At 35.8% G+C, this 17505-nt stretch overlaps 1 protein-coding gene across 3 annotated transcripts in view; it reads right to left on the bottom strand.

Annotated features, from left to right (window-relative positions):
- The window catches only part of DPP10 (dipeptidyl peptidase like 10), a 1447377-nt gene that overhangs the window by 17323 nt on the left and 1412549 nt on the right, over positions 1-17505 (bottom strand). For all 3 annotated transcript variants that reach the window (XM_058301104.2, XM_004458043.3, XM_058301105.1), the window contains exons 20-21: positions 4726-4920; positions 4043-4097 (exon numbers count right to left, since the gene is read on the bottom strand). In XM_058301104.2, coding sequence (XP_058157087.1) covers positions 4043-4097; positions 4726-4920 — 250 coding nt within the window. The remainder of the gene's footprint in view (positions 1-4042; positions 4098-4725; positions 4921-17505) is intronic.

Here is a 17505-nt window from a genome sequence, read left to right as displayed (position 1 = left end):
AGACACATAGATAAATAGATACATAGAGGTTACAGAGAGCGATAGAAATATAATCAATCCAAAAACTGATTCTTAGGTCCAAAGGAGAAAAAACAAGACTTGGAAATTCAATCAAATATTAGTATATGTGAAGGAAAGAAGGTGCTTAGAGATGAAAACACTTGGCCCTCGTGCTGTCACCCCTGCTTATCTTTCCAAAAGAAACATCTCTAAAGAATCACAACACCTTTTCCCCTTGACTTCTAAATCACTCTGGAAACTTAAAAGTGAACCTTGGGTTAGCCTTATCTATGGCATTCATATACTCATGACAATTCCATTTCCAGCACCTGGTGAAAGAGATACTTCAAATGACCCTTCAACCAAACCAAACCAAACCAAACCAAAGAAACAAACAAACAAAAAATCTAAAGTTGTCACTAAGAGAAAGAACAAAGAGCAGCAAACAAAAATAATTTTGATGTGATGCTGAATTGGCATAAAAGTGATGGATCCAAAGAGGCCAGAGACAAATGGATAACTGGAAATCTTGAATATAAAAAGGCATAAAGCCAGTATTTGTTTTACTAACTCTAGTGATTTGAAGTTTGTGTTATGATGGCTTCCTCAGTGAATGAATGGGGTTGAAAAAAATGACTAACCTTCACTCAATGGGTCTAAAGGGGGACAAGGAATAGAGGACCCCCAGAGAATTGCCTGAAGATGACAGGAAATGAACATGCTGCACAAAAGGGATTGTTAAATAGGTTTTGTTTGTTTCTGATTCATGAGCTTGTATTGAGTTAAGGTAAAAAAATCTTAACTACCAATTTGAACTATTAATCTACACTTGGACTTGCCATTTTACCATACAAGTGTGACTAAAGAGAAAAACAACAGCAAGAGCAAATTGCCAAAACATGATATAAAAATGTAACTGTGCTCTAGGATTAAAGAATTCCTATAGATAGTATTTTAAGTAAGATACGCTTACATTTAAATAAATAAATACCCAGTAGTAAGAAGCACACAAAGAAAAAGAATTACACTGAGTGAGAGCCAGCAGAAACAACAGGTGAGAGAAACAGTCTCAAAATCATTATATATGCATTTTAATGAGATGTGAAACATCAAATAGCAAAGCTGAAAATACGGAAAGAAATACACATTTGAAAACATCAGAAAATGAAAGAGACAAAATATAACTAAACATTTTTATGGAAAGAAAGCCCAGTAGAACATCTAATAATGTAAATAATCAAAGTCTTCAATGAATATAGAAAAGCAGATTAATCAAACACGAAGAGGGGATTATTGTATAGATGCACAAGAAGTATAGAGAATGAAGTACAAAAAGCCAAAGTAATAATATGTGAGAAAATTTATAAAGTAAAAATGATAAAAGTGAATTTAAAATATATTTCATAAGACTAAGTAGTTTAGAAATTTAAGGTAGCAATATATTGATAGAAAATTGATGCTAACTTTCCAGAATTGACCAAAGACATCAAACCACAGATTTTGAAAACCCAACAAAACCCAAGCAGAATGATAAAAGAATATCTTTGACTACACATATTTTGGATAAAATACAGAGCACTAAGGAAAACAATCCTTTAAAATAACTAAATATGAAAGATTCAGTATTGTTTAGATGTAAACTCTCCATAGATTCAATACAATTTCAGTCAAAATACCAGCAGTGTATTCTGTTGAAACTAAGAATTCAGTGATGTATATGCATAATTTGGTTAACTGAAATGGAATATTTCTCCCATTTAAAATGAATCTGGGGAGCGGGTGTAACTCAGTGTTTGAGTACCTGCTTCCCATATATGAGGTCCTGGATTCAATCCCCAGAACCTCAGAAAAATTAAATAAATAAAAATACAAATAAAAAGAATCCACTTGTATTTGCATCTGTTTATATCCTAAAACAGTCTGGTGTATGTCTGGCTTGCCAGTCAATTGCCCCGAGACTCATCAGTTTCCATTAAAGTGATAAAGGCAAGTTTTCTAAAGCTGAAACCTAAAGTTGTATTTCCCATTTATAGACCAAAATTCAAATTTCTGTGCTTGCTAATGATGAGCCTCTGAGGTCTGTTCCCAGCCTTTCTCTCTGTCTTATTCACTACCATTTCCCTATACAACCTATAATTATAGTCAACTATTTTATTTCATGCTCTCCTTACTACTGACATTGTGCATGAGAACTTCTTCTTCCCCTCCATCTGCTGAATCACTTTCTTCATCTAGTTCATGTGCCATTTTCTCCAGGAGGCATTTTACAACCTTCTGAATTTTTTTCTATGTTCCCAAAGTAATTAATGCTTGTATAGTTCATTTGGTCTTGTAAAAAGAAATAAACAAAATAGAGTTACCATGGCTAAGAGTTTTAAAATGGAGTTGGGAGTTCTTTCTGGAGGTTACTCTTATACAAACACCAGCTGGATATCACAAACTGCCCAACTGAGCAAAGTCTCCAGCAACAGCTTTCCTCCAAACCCTAAGAACATCTGGATAATGTAAACAAACCACAAGATAAAGAACTCTATAAACGATTAACCTGAAGGACATTTGGAGTACTCCAAAATATCCACCAACCACAAACAACTTACCTAATTTTTCTTTAAATACCCTTGCCTGGAAATGCCAAGACAATGGGATTTGCATGGCTGCCAGAATCTGTGCTTCCCAGGTTGCAATTCTAAGACCCCAAATAAACTATTTTGTTGCCTGGCAGCTTAGTTTGTTATTTCTCAATTGACAGTATTTCATGGTTTTTTATGTGTCTATTAAGTAGAACCCTGAAGCACATAAGCTCAGAGTTCCTTCGTCAATTATTACACACATCTGTAGAACTAAGGAGTAAAATTTTCTTCGTTACATGCATGTTTTGATGTATCCATAGTTCCTGTCTCCTAAGAATGACCATTCTCTGAGACATTTTCATTTTTTCATGGACTTTCTTTGATCTATTTATGTGCATTGATGTTGGGGGATAATCGCTCACCAAAACTATTTTTCTTGAACCTTTGGAAATTCCTGGCAGCTGGTATAGAGGAGAGCAGAGCCAAGGGGCACCACAGGTGTTTGGTGGTGGGCAGGGTGGTGGTGGTGGTTTGGCCTGATTTATACTTTACCCATTTGTTCGGTGGCTATTTATATACCTACATCTAAAACGAAAATTACATCTACAACTAAAATTAATGCTCCAGTAAAATTACTTGTTATTCTATGTCACGGCTCTCTGGGTTCACTTATGAGCAGTAGAAAATATATGTTTAAATCCATGAAGACCAAGAATTTGCTTTGTCTCTAGAGTGAGCAAGCTCCCCTTCCTTTCATCTTAATATCCTCACAGTGTCTAACCCAGTGATGTGTATGAATTAGCTGCTCAATAAATATCTATATGACATCTGCTTCCCTATTGTGAAAATGATACAGAACCTGACAACAGTTACTGCAATGGGAAGTAAATATCTTGGCAGAGACCACACAAGACATAATTATGCACATTGGCCATATTTCTGTTTCTAAGCTAAGGCCAGTGTTCTTTAAAGCTGTGGAACATACTATTCCTTCTGTGGATAATACTTGGACTCAAGGATTTCACAATTTTTGTTATTTAAGTATCAGCTTAAATATCACCTCATCAGAAGGGTCTAACTTGGCCACATAATCTAATATCATTGGCTCTCTCTCCAGTTACCTTTTATCCATCCTTTTCTTTTTGTTATCTTTATAGGACTTGTTCCTATATAAAACTATTTCTCATTTATTTGTTTACTGTCTCTTCCTCTCACAAGAGAAGCCATTATGAAAACATGGTCCTTGTCTATCTTATTTGTTCTGTTTCCAGCCCCTAGCACCAACTACATAATCAATAAATAGTGGCTTAATTAATAAGTGATTAAATGTGTACAATATTAATTAAAATCTTACAATTTTAAGGATAATTCAGAGAAACTGTAGCAAAATGAAGAAAGTAATTATAAATGCATGCTACTCACACACAAACACATACACATACATATATATATTCAACTTTTTTACAATTTACCTTTCCAAAAATACTTAATCTTTTGGAGTCAATGTATGGCTGTTTCAGTAAAAATCTGAAAAAAAAAAAGAAGTTATATCCTATTGAGTCAAATGTACATGGAAAATAATTCTTAGACACAAAAAATGAAAGTCAATTAATAGAAAAACTTTTACTGACTGCAGATTTATTCATGGGAAAGGCTCCTATATTCCAAAATCTTGCTACTCAAAGTGATGATCCCGTATCTTTGGTATTATCTGGGAGCTTCTTAGAAATGTAGACTCTTGGGCACCATTCCAGACTTATTTAATCAGCTTCTACATTTTAATATGCACTGTTTTAAAGAACTACCAGCTTCACCAAGCCACTCTTTGATACAGTGTAGAATGGTGTTTGTGCCAGCTTACCATTTATAATTCACTTGGGAAATTTGCATTGTTTTCATATACATTATGGGTTATCGTAAAAAAAAAAATAGCATAGTGATATAATTAAGGTCTCTCCAGAGGAGATATATTCTTTCATTATGACACTAAGACTGATAAATACATGGGGAAAAAATGCAATAGGCTACATGGTTGACTTAGAAAATTGGTCAATCACAAAAACAAAAATAGCTGAGTTGGGGTTAATGATATTATATATTTTATACCTAGATTTGTCATTATGGAAAAACAATAGGAAATTTTCCATGCACTTACTTCACAGCTGCTATTTGATCCTTTACTTCCACTGAACCTAGTCTTCGATGAATCTCTTGCAAAATTTTCAGGCCCTGGAATCCACTTCCTCTACCATCAAATCGTGCTATAATGACGTTATCTGAGTCAACAAGTATTGAATCCCAGTCAATGTGGAACTTATCTGTAACCAGCTGGCCTCCTGGTTCTTCATCCCTACAAATATCAACACATTGGACCAAAACAAGAGTAACTGACGTTCTGATAGATATTTTAGCTTTCACACTTAGTTAAGAAAAGATATGGGAAAGGACTTAGTCAGATCTATTCAATCTATGTTGACTCTTAAACTTTCTATCAATTATTGATGATAAACTTGAAGGGGTAAATGCTATATTACATTGTGAAATTTCAAATGAAAATTTCTTTGTGTGAAATGAAAGTATGAAATGATTTAAAATTGTGCAAGATATTCATTTAACTCCTTCTTGTAAGGGGGAGAAATGAAGGAAAATAAATGCGCTTTCCATAGATATTTCTAAAGGATGATCCTCAAGTTGACATGCCTATTTTGACTGGGTTTCTTTTTACAATGTGTTTTTAAAATGTCTTACAGGTGGTACACAGAGGCCAAGGGGTTTGATAGAGAGTAGAACCAAATATTGAGAATTGATAATTTAACAATAAATGTACAACCTTAAAGAAAGTAAGTCTCACAAAGAAATACTGCATTTGTATTTCCTGAATTTTATTTATTTGGGGGGGGCGATTTCCCCCTGAGGAGAGTTTAAGCACACAGTGAGAAAAGTTTTATTTCATCATGAAAGCTGGCAGCAAGAAAAGAAAGCTGAGACATATTTTTGAAAAACTTGAAAGCTAAAAGTAAAGAAGGAGAAGCAAATTATAAGCTTCCCTCTAGAGGGAACGTTCCCTCTAGAGGCAAAAGACAATAAAATTTTAAAATGTTAGCTGAAAATGGTGTTAATCATTTTATTTACTAGGATATAGAAAAGACAAAAAAGCAGACTTTCATAAAATCACACCAGTTACTTTATCTACATACAAACAGGTATAGTTCCAACAGGCAGTTGTCCAGGTGGTAGGTTTGATGGTATCTGAACATCTACCTGTGAAAACACCTTCATTGCTAGGCTGCATACCAGAAACCCCCAGGCTATTTTCTTTTCGAGATAAAGAAACTGAATCTACTACCTTCATGCCTACAGAAGTGTATAACCTAGAAGCAGCCTAATACCCCAAACCAATCCTCATTAACAGACTTACCATATTTACTAGACATATTTACACTGAGCAGCAAGTAGCACTGGACAGAGATGGGAGCTGCGTGGACTGAGTGCATTGGGTAAAGATGGAAGTAGAGAATACGGAAAAGTAAACATTGTGCAATAAAACGTTATCAAATTCTCCTGTGGTCTAAGTACTTACAGCCCATTATTTCATTTGCTCTATGCTATAAAATTTTTTTAGCCTTTTTGGAAGGGGCATATAACATGTATTGTTATTCCTACATTGTATATAAAGAAACTGTGACTTGGAAGTTATTTATTCATGCCACCTTAATTCCCTCCCCTCTCCCACAGTTAGTAGTCGCTCTGAGATCCAAATCCGGATCTGCCTTGTCCTTCTGCAGTGCCTGCAACCTCAGCTCTTGATCAAAGTAACTGGAAATTAGTTGCTATATAATACATCTCCACATGCTCTAATCTAGAATTCAAATAGACTGACTCGGAATTAAGTCTGGACTTGGGGCTTCCCCCCCCCACACACACATTTCCCCAGTTAATACTGATAAACTAGTTTAACATTTGAGAACTAGCTTGAATCATTATGCCAATCAGTGTTTCCAAATGCAAATGCTAGTTGAACTAGAGGGGCTTTTGGGGAAAGCAGATACAGCAGAAAGAATGCAAAGACTTTGAAAATCCTTGAGTTAGCATAAAGACACTGTATTTTGAAGTGGAAGAATTTAATGCAAGGATTTTAAAGCAAAGCATGATGCTTCAAGGATGAGGTACCAAGAATTAACTTCAACTTGTGAAACAAAGCTGTGAGTTACAAGACCAGAGTCTGGGTCCCGACTTTACTCTGAACATAGGAAAGATACTGAAACTCTGAGACTCAGTTTCTTTATCTTTAGAAATTATAAAATAATACTACCTTGTTGTCCCCAAGGGACTTTGTGAACAATAAATGGTGAATTTGAAAATACTTTATGAAATACAATGAACAGTGTAGAACCATTAGATTTATAGAATAATAAAAGTTACTACTCATTTATTTGAAGCCAATTTTTCCTATGCTGAGTGTACTTTCTAGTTCAAAATGGAGAACTCTATAAAGGATTTTAGCTAGCTGTGTAGAAATTAGACTGAGCAATGTCTTTGGATAAAGATATCATGCATATTATGTTAGAGGGATTATCCTTTTCTGGATGCACCAATGATATCAGAAGACTTTCTGGATGTACCAATGATATCAGAAGACTTACATGACTATAAAAATTAAATCAAGAGTGATTAGTGAAGTGTTGCTAGTTTTTAAGGCGGGATCGCCCAAGTTGAAATATTAGCAGCAATTCTAAGGTAATGTTCTAAAATGTTTGTAAATTTGGAACACAGTTTTCCAATTTACATTTGCCCCACTGCTTTGTTCACTGCCATTGCAGGAGTTCACAGGTAAGTTAATTTTAGAAGAATTGTAAATAAGTCACAGACATTTTATGGCAGGCAAATAAATTATTTTAGAATATAGTTTAAAATACAGCATGTTTTACAAACTTGTGATTGGTAAAATATTGCACAATAAACTTCAATCCTTTTCTCATGCTCGTAGCAACTTGGGGAAAAAATTCACTTTTTTGCTGTTTTCCAAAATAGTGATTTTTTAAATTTCAGCCTTGTCATCTTGTTTTCGCAAGGTTTTAATATTGAAACACAAAATGATAGCAATGCATTCTCAGCCAATTATTTTAAACACATTCTTCTCTCTTTGGGTGCATTGATCTTTTTTTTTTTTTTTTGGTGCATAATGCCATGATGATTTATAAAGAATATGGGTTACGATGCTAGGCATTGCAATTATAAGCAAGGAGCAAGAAACTTGCAGGAGTATGATTACGATTCATTGTTCAAGGTTAAGTGTGGGGGAACAGCATTTTTGAAAGTTGTGGTGAAAAGAACAATTCCATTTATTCAAAATGGAAAGGTCAAAGTGATATGAAACTTTTTATTTTCTAACATAGACAAGAGAATCAATGTCCCAGAGACCTAAATCTTTGATCAGTTTATACGCCGGATGAGCCCTGAATCTCAGCAGTGTTGCAACACCTACTGTCCAGTTCTCTGTACTCGCCCAGGACAACTAAAAAAGAGGATGGGCTTCAGCAATTTGAGACTTCTCTTTTCTGTCACATGGCAGTATCAAAAATGACAGAGCTTTCTCTGTCTGTATGTCTGCTTATATCAGACCCAACAAGGGGTTGGGGATGCAACCGAGTCATGCCCACTGACATAGTTGAATCAAAAGTCCTAGGTAATCTAATCAAAGGCTCCTCAACTGAATTTAATACAATCAAAGGGTATTATACCTAGAGGAATAGATTATTTTACAAACCTAATCTCTATCCAGAGGCTATTTTCCAGTTCCTGAGACACTGTTTCTAATGGTAATTATGATGAGGCTACCTGGTAATACATAGAAAATTAGTATGTATTAGTCTCTCAAATTGTACTACTCTCCATTTGCTTGTGTTAATCTTCTTGTATTCATAGACCTTGTCCAGGTTAAACATTTTAGAAAGATTGACTGTACTAAATACCTGGTTTTGTAGGGAGGGAGAGTGTCACAGTGGAAAGGGTAGAGCTGATATGGTAACCACATGAAACTGAGTTAAGCCCAGGTCCATTGCTTTTAGACAAGTGACTTCCCTTTCCTAAGCCTCAGTTTGTCCTTCTTTGGTATGAGAGATGATTATAATCGTGCCTACTTAGTAGAATTATGGCAAGGATTAGAGAACATAATATGGTAAATTTCTTAATGAAATTCACACTTCATGGTCAGTGTTCATTATTACTAATTCACTTCCTGCTGATATTTTGTGACTTGACAAACCAAGCTCCAAGATTTGGCCCATTGTAGGCAACTCTACCCTAATAATTTCTGTACTCTTATACAATAAGAGGCTCCTCATGGAAGGGGCATTTTTGTCAACAAATTTTTTCTTAATCTCTACTCTATGAATTTAAGGAAATACACATAATTCTTAAAGCTCTTTTCCGATATGAACTATTGCAGAATTCTACCTACAATAGTTTATATGTCACATATTCAAATCATTCCTCATTTACGTCAAAGTAAGTTAGAAATAACTTTATTTCCTATACTAATGGAAATAAACATTTTTAGTTTGTCTTTTTGGCATGTATATGATGCTTAACATATAACTATTGAAAGAATACCTGTCAGTTTTGCCAGTCTTTCATTCATGTACTTAAGGTATCTTGGTGAATGGGTTGGTTCATACCTTCCCTTTTTTTTTTCCATAAATTACTAAAATCCAGAGTGCTTATAAATTCAGTTATAGGTTGATTTTAAAGGAAAAGGTCTTTGATATTTTCATTTATCTTTCTCATATCGGTCAATTCAGTACATTATAGGACTATTCATGTCATTTGGTTTGACTATAATTGAACCTTAAAAATCCGTTGCCAAATTATGCTGCTTTTATGACTCATCAAAGCCAATATCTGAAAACTCAGGATTATCATGTGGTGTGTGTGTGTGTGTGTGTGTGTTTTGTTTGGTTTTGGGTGGTAGTCAAATTTTTCTTATTTGGCTTAGTGTAAATGAAGGTGCATTCACTTGCATTATAAATGTTCTATTTTTCACAGCCAAAGGGCTGCTGATGCAAAATATCAGAAATCTGCTGACTTTTTAAAAGGGTATTTATTTGGGGTAAAGGCTTACAGTCTTAACGCCATGGAAAATCCACCTCAAGGCACCCTAATAGATACTTTCTCACCAAGTTAGCAGCCGTATGTTGAAGCAAGATGGTGGGTGATCACTGTAAGATTTCATCCTTCCCCTCTGGGCTTCCTCCCTCTGCGCTTCCTCTTTCAGGCTCAGCTGCTTTGTTTCTTCCCAATTTCAGCTGCAGGCTGGTATAGGGCTTGTCTCTTTTCGGGTACCCTGTCTTAGTTTCGGTTGTTCTGATTTTGTCCCAGTCTCGGCTATAAGCTATCAGGCAAACTGTCTCATCTCTCCCTGGAGCTTCAGCAATTTGAGCCTTCTCTTTCCTGTCACATGGCAGAATCAAAAATGACAGAGAGATTACAGCAAGATGGCAGCAGAGTAAGGAGCTCCTAGAGTCAGCTCCTGCTACAGGGCAGTTAGTAAACACCCAGAGCTCTCTGGAGCTAGTGGAAGCACCTGTTGGGGGCTTCAGGAGGCCAGAAGGGCATCCTGCAACATCCTTGAAGGAATGGAAGGAGGAGACAGCCATTCTGCAGAGAAGACTCATAAGTAGAGCACTGCACGCCCCGGAGGCCAGTGCCCATCCTCCACTGGAGGCACAAGCCACCTTGGGAGCTGTTTCATGGCTGGAATTGAAAGCTCCGCTTCCCCAAAATGGAGGACGAAGAGGCAGTTGGGCACCAGCTTCAGCAACTGATGAGTAAAATTCAGCAGGCTAAAGTATAATCCTGAGAGCAGCTAAAGTTTGAGCCTGTCTGAGTCAGAAAGAGGCCAGTAGCCATCATCTTAACTCTGTACCTGGCACAAGGGCGGACTGAAAATCCCAGTGCTGGTGCTGGCTTCTTTCCATCTAGGTCAGATTGCAGGTCTAACCTAAGACCCAGTGCCATTTCCGACAGGGAGGAAGGTGCAGGGACCTGAGCCAACTTCTCTGGGAAATTTCTGGCCTACCGTGGAGGGGGGTGATTGTCCTATTCTGGCAGCAGGAGCCGCCCCAGGAGTGGTTCTGTGACTGAAATTGGAAGCTCCATTTCCCAGAAACAGGGGAGGAGGAGATGGTTGGCTGCCGATTTCAGCTACTGATCGGCAGACTTGGATGGCTAAGGAATAACCCCAGGAACAGCTGGGGTTTGAATTTGTCCAAGTACGAAAAATGCCAGTGGCCACAATTTTCCCTCCACCCCCAGCCTGAGGGGCGACATGAACCAGTTTCTTTCACCCAGATCAGCCTGCAGCCCTAGCCTAGGCTTTAGTCCCATCATAGAGGCAAGAGGACAGTGGTCTGATATATTTAAGATACTATGAGCGAAAAACTTCCAGCCAAGATTTTATATCCAGCAAGACTGTCTTTCAAAAATGAGGGAAAGATTAGGATATTCACAGATAAAACAGAAACTCAGAGAATTTCTAAGCAAGAGACCAGATTTTCAGAAAATACTAAAGGGTTTGTTGGAGCCTGAAAAGAAAAGACAAGAAAGAGAGGCCTGGAAGAGAGTCTAGAAATGAAGATTATATCAATAAAAGTAACTAAAAGTGTCAAAAGAGTGGTGAAAATAAAATATGACAGATAAAACTCAAACAGTCAGGAATAAAATTAACCAATGATGTAAAGCACTCATCTTCAGAAAACTGCAACCCAACCTTAAAAGAAATAAAAAAGGGCCTAAATAACTGGAAGAACATTCCATGCTCATGGACTGGAAGACTAAAAGCATTGAGATGTCAATTCTACTCAAATTGATATACAGATTCAATGCAACCCTGATAAAAATTCCACCAGCATTAAAAAAAAAAAAAATTGAAAACACAATTAGCAAATTTATTTGGAACGGTAAGGGGTTCTGAATAGCCAGAAACATCATAAAAGGAAAAGGGAACCCTCATCTCCAGACTTTAAATCATACTACCAAGGTATAGTGGTAAAAATAGCATGGTACTGGCATAAAGACAGATACATAGACCAATGGAACGAAATTGATGGCTCAGAAACGGACCCTCACATGTATGGTCAAGTGATTTTTGACTAGCCTGTCAAACCAACACCGCTCAGGCAAAATGATGCTGAAAGAACTGGATATCTACAGCCAAAAGAAGGAAAGAAGACCCCTATATCACACCTTACCAATTATTAAATCAAAATGGATCAAAAACCTAAAAATAAAAGCTAGAACCATAAAGCTTCCATAACAAATTGTAGGAAAATATCTTCAAGAGCTGGTGGTAGGTGGTGGTATCTTAAATTAGATAAGAGGTGGACTGAGATGGACTACTGATGTTTAATGTATGCAGGAGTTTTAAATAGCTTTACTGTAAAAGTGTGGAAATGTATAGAATGGCTGGTAAAAAGAGTAATAGCTAATATATATATATATAGGGATGTGGCTGAAAATGGTAGTCTAGGCATGTAAATGCCAATTGACAGAATGCTAGGGAATAATTTAGAAACTGAATAGCACAGTAAACCAAGAGGTGGATGAGAATTGTGGTTGATGGTACAGATGCAAGAGGGTCCTTTGTGAGCTGGAGCAAATGTTTATCAGGGAGTTGGGAACGCATGGGAAAAATACAACTGGAATAACCTATGGACTGTGGTTAGCAATAATAATACAATATTCTTGCATCTATGACAAAGATGTACTGTATTGATAATGGGGCAGTGTGGAATATGTGAGCCAAATGTATGCTATGGACATGGTAACAATCAGATGATATTATATTATCTGTAACAAATATTCCACCACAGTGTGTTTGTTGCTTGGGAATTCTGCATATGTGCATGATTGTTTTATAAGTTTACAACTTCTAAATTGCTTCTACACTCTGGTTTATTGGACTTACCCCAGTCAGCTAACATGGAGTTGAAGAATGTCAACCACCACACCATGGAGCCAAGAGTGCCTACAACTGAAAGCAGGAGGATTGCATCCAGCATCCATGTGGAATCTAAGCCCCCTCTTGATATAGATGTGGAGTGGACACAACCATTCCACGGTCCACCCCGATGGAGGAATAGAGTATGGATTAGAGTGGACTTACTGATATTCTATTCATGAACTATTGGGATTAGTAATCGAAGAAAATGTGGCATTGGTGTGGAGAAAGTGGCCATGGTGGCTGCTGGGGGTAGGGAGTGGGAGGAAGAGATGAGATGTGGGGGCGTTTTCGGGACTTGGAGTTGTCCTGGGTGGTGCTGCAGGGACAGTTACCGGACATTGTATGTCCTGCCATGGCCTACTGGGTGGACTGTGGGAGAGCGTGGGCTATGATGTGGACCATTGACCATGAGGTGCAGCGGTGCTCAGAGATGTATTCACCAAATGCAGTGAATGTCTCATGATGATGGAGGAGGTTGTTGTTATGGAGGGAGGAGTGGGGTGAGGGGGGTGGGAGTAAATGGAGACCTCATATTTTTTTAATGTAATATTAAAAAAATAAAGACACAAAAAAAGAAAAAATATATATTTAAAAATAATAGTAAGGTGTGTTGGGGAGAAACACACCAAATATAAGATAAGGACTATAATTAGTAGTAAGATTTTGACAACATTCTTTCAAAATTTGCAACAAATTTCTCACAACAATACAAGGTGTTAGTGGAGGGGTGATGTATGGGACCCCTGTATGATGTTATGCATGTTTGTTTGAAGGTTCACAATTTTCACTATACACTTAATTGTTTCTGTGTGTTCATATATAAATGACATAAAGATAATAATAATAGGGAGGGTTGGGGAAAATACTTTGGTTAGTAGTAATATTTTGACAATGCTCTTTAATCATTAGTTATAAAGGTTTACCAGCAATGTAAGGTGTTGGTGGTAGGGTGAGTTACGAGAGTCCTATGTGATGTTATATATGTTTGTTTTGTAAGTTCACAACTATTACTATACACTTATTGTGTATGTATATTTGTGTGTGGGTAATATATTTCAATAAATTAATTAAAAAAAAAAAGACAGAGCTCTCTCTTCCTGTGTGTCTGTCTATCTGTTTATATCAGACCCAACAAGGGGGTGGGGATGAGTCAGGCCCACTGGCATAGTTGAGTCAAAAGCCCTGGGTAATCTAATCAAAGTCCCCTCAACTGAATTAAATGCAATCAAAGGGTCTCATATCAAGAGGAATAGATTATTTTACAAACATGATCTGTCTCTGTTTTTGGATTCATAAAATAATCTCAAACTGCCACAGTGGGTCTTTCAGTTATTTTGGGATGAAAAATTATATGTGTGGGTTTTTGTTTGTGTATGTGTATCTGTTTGCATGTGTATTTGATATCTTTTCACACACAGGCACATGTATTTGTGTATGTTAGTACAATATTGTGTGTCACTGTATGTTTGAGAACTTTCTTTTCCTTCTTCCATACATGTGTACTTTAGCAACATCAAAGGGAGAGAATTTTACCTTGATATATCTTTCTGGACTATAGAACTTGTGATGTAAAAAATGAGTTCATTTTCTTTCTCTCCTCTTTTGCCTTCTTTTTCAGGTACTTTTTCCCAATACATTTTCTTTACATTTAGAAAACTTCTCAGATTATAAATTTAAAGTTTTTTTCTTGATCAGAAATTTGGGACTTGGAGTGGAGGAGAGCAATTTGCATAAATAAAATGGAATCTTTTCACCCTCTTTCCCTTACACCTTTTCCCACTTTTCCTCCTTTCCTACCTTCCATTGTTAGAATAGCATTACTAAAGGCTCTCTTCTTTGTCTGAAAGGGAATTCTGTCCTTTTTTTTTGGTTTCTCTTGAATGGAAGCCAGAGAGTGGCTTCTTAGCCTGATGCAAAGACTGCCTAATGACTACCATGAGAGCAATGAAAAAAGAGGAGAATCCAGTTCTTTAAATCAAGTTATTTATATAGTAACAGAGAGCCAAAAAACAAAAAGCTTATCAGTACACAGGTTTAAACACTGAACAGCCTGGCTATTAATGAGCCAGCTATAAACCTCAAAAATGGACTGTTAGTTTATCCACACAAAATTAACCTCGGGATAAATGTCTTAGACAGCACATGAAAATATCAGAACAGAACCAAATAAGGGCCTTAGGGACATCTTCCAGACAGAAATTGTGCACTGAATGGAAGGAAGTTCCAATCTCCTAATCATCTCTGCTGTCAAAGTCTCATTACATTAATTTTTATCCTTTGCCAATTTTGAGTTGGGATAATTTCTAACACAGTGGATGAGTGAAAAGGGAAAATGGTGATCTTTACTTTCAGTTCCTGGGAATAGCTGTATCTTCACAGATCTAAGATTGCGTTTGAGCCATCCTCTTGACTTTAGAGAGGGTCACATTCAAATCAATCAGAGTCAAAAGACAACTTAGCACATTTTTTAAACCTACTGTTATGTAAAACTTTTAAATAGCAGGTCTGCATTAGATTTGATAATGGAAAAATATTCTATAGGCTGACTTGATGTGGAAGTATTCTAGATTCCAATAGAAGAAAAAGTCTCCATATCTTTAAAGAGAAGTAAGTGCAAATCTCCACAATAATCTCAGATTTCTCCGTATTTCTCATGGACAGTACAATTCAGCATAGAAATGACATGAATATAGCATTATTGAAGCATACAAAACATGGAGGTATATCAGGAATTGCAAGACACAATATGGGAATGGATACCAATTATATATAAATTTTGCACTGCAATTTTTCTTAGGTGGATAATAATGGCATCAATAACATATGGTGGTTATACATTACTTTGTTATGGCTATAGAACCTCTTTCTGCATTCTAGGAGTCAATTTAGTCACTGGAAAATATGAGTGTATAATGCAGGCAAATTTTAATGTTAGTTTACTTTGTTATGTTAATTAAAGTGGAGCAACAATAATTATAGTGTTAACTATAGATAGGGACTATGAGTAGAACCATTTTACAGTTTAGTACATTGAGATGCAGAAGTAAAGAAAATCATAGATAAATAAATGGTCCCAGCTTCTTGACAGAACAAAATTGTAAGAGTTGACCTTATCAAAATATTCAGTTAGTATCTTTGCCTTATAAGTAGTTACATTCTCAAAGCAAAAGGAAAATGGAATTCGTAGCAGGGAATAGGATTAACTATTTAAGGTGTGTGTGCAAAGTCTCTTTTATTTTTAACTGAGTTCTAACTTGGGGCCTGTTTTCCAAATTTACACCACATCTTTTGAATGTCTTTATCTTTAGAATTTCTCTGGGGAAAATAATGAAAGCCTGAAAATGTACCTTTCTGCTAAATTTTCACATGTGGTACTTTACTTACCACTTCTGATCTCATGTCCTTACCTGTAAAATAGGGATTATAAATAATATCTGCCCTATTGCACTCATGTAACTGTGAGAATAAAGTAAAAGAAAATTATATGGAAGTGCCTTGAAACTGCATGGTGTATACACTGGCATATTTTGCAAGAATATCCTTAAATTAATATATATTTATACATATATGATTGATGTATATTTATAATCCACTTTTTAATACTTTTAATTCTCAAAGATAGAGTATATTCTGCTATGTGTGTTTCTTTTGTAAGACAAACTTCATATGTAATGGCTAAAAGGGGAAATGATGATGGAATAATGTAGAAATCATCAGTTCATGCACAGCTTTTAGAGGAAATTAGGGACAAGCTTTCTCACAATTTAAGAGGATGCCTTAGCAACATCTTAAGACCTTAAGAAAAAACCCATCAGCCTTTCTTTAATTCAAGTTGTGATTGGTTTAGTAACATCCAAAATTATTATAGTTTCTTTTATGGTAGGCTCTTTGGCAACAACTTAGAGTTTGAGTGTAGGGGCTGCAAATATATCTATTACTGAAGAAGGCTTCCCATTTATAAGGTATCCATGTGATAAAAACAGCACAAGAAAAATGATCAAAATGGTTAGAAGAGAGTATCCTCAAGAACAAAGTACACATGCCCACATTTAAGTTTGGAAAGGACTGGCTTATTCTAGATACAAATGCTACTTGAGATTTAATTCTACTATTATTTTTATTAGGACTTTTATTGTTTTAGTTGTGGTTCTGTTTTAAATTTTTAATAGTTTTGATATTCTTATGCAGATCCCCTATAATTTTTAGTGTGTGGGATTTTGCTTCATGCTCATTTCTCAGGAATATATGTATGATGTTTAACAGAAAAGACCATACTTCCGGTAACTTATCCTCATCAATGGGGTCCCTTAGCTCTTCTTTATTTTACCTATATGGAACATAGTCTTATGTGATTTATGAGGCAATTTTTTTACGTATAAGATAAAGAGGGAAGAGGATTTAAGAGATGTTCCAGAATAACATAAACTCAATGATGTACTGCTCAAAGTTGAAACTTAGTGGGATAACCAAAGGAAAAAATACCATATACAAGTATCTTAAGTCTGTTCTTTCAACATCATGTTAACTTAGTAATATAGTTAATATTCTCTTCTATGATGGTTTTTAGAAACAAAAAAAAATCACTTAAACAGAAAAAAAAGGAGAATGATTAAAATATAGATAAGTCCTAATATTTATGACACAATTTATACTATTCCAAAGCTAAAAGCCAGGAAAATTTGGATGTGATTTTTGTGAAAATTTTCAGTAGGATATCTTCAAATAGAGAATACATTTGTGCATGATAAATAGCATTTAGTAGATATAATTAACATACTAAATATTTGTAAAAAACATAAATGGTTTAACAATATACACATTTTTATTTATATCAATCAGTAATGAACCCATATCATGCATATTATAGCATGCATACCTAAAGGTATACTATAACGGAAGAAAAAAGCTAACATTGTGTAACTGTGTAAGACATAG

This window comes from Dasypus novemcinctus, chromosome 7 (assembly GCF_030445035.2).
Source record: "Dasypus novemcinctus isolate mDasNov1 chromosome 7, mDasNov1.1.hap2, whole genome shotgun sequence".
Taxonomy (NCBI): Eukaryota; Metazoa; Chordata; class Mammalia; order Cingulata; family Dasypodidae; genus Dasypus; species Dasypus novemcinctus.
This window is presented reverse-complemented; position numbering and strand designations above follow the sequence as displayed.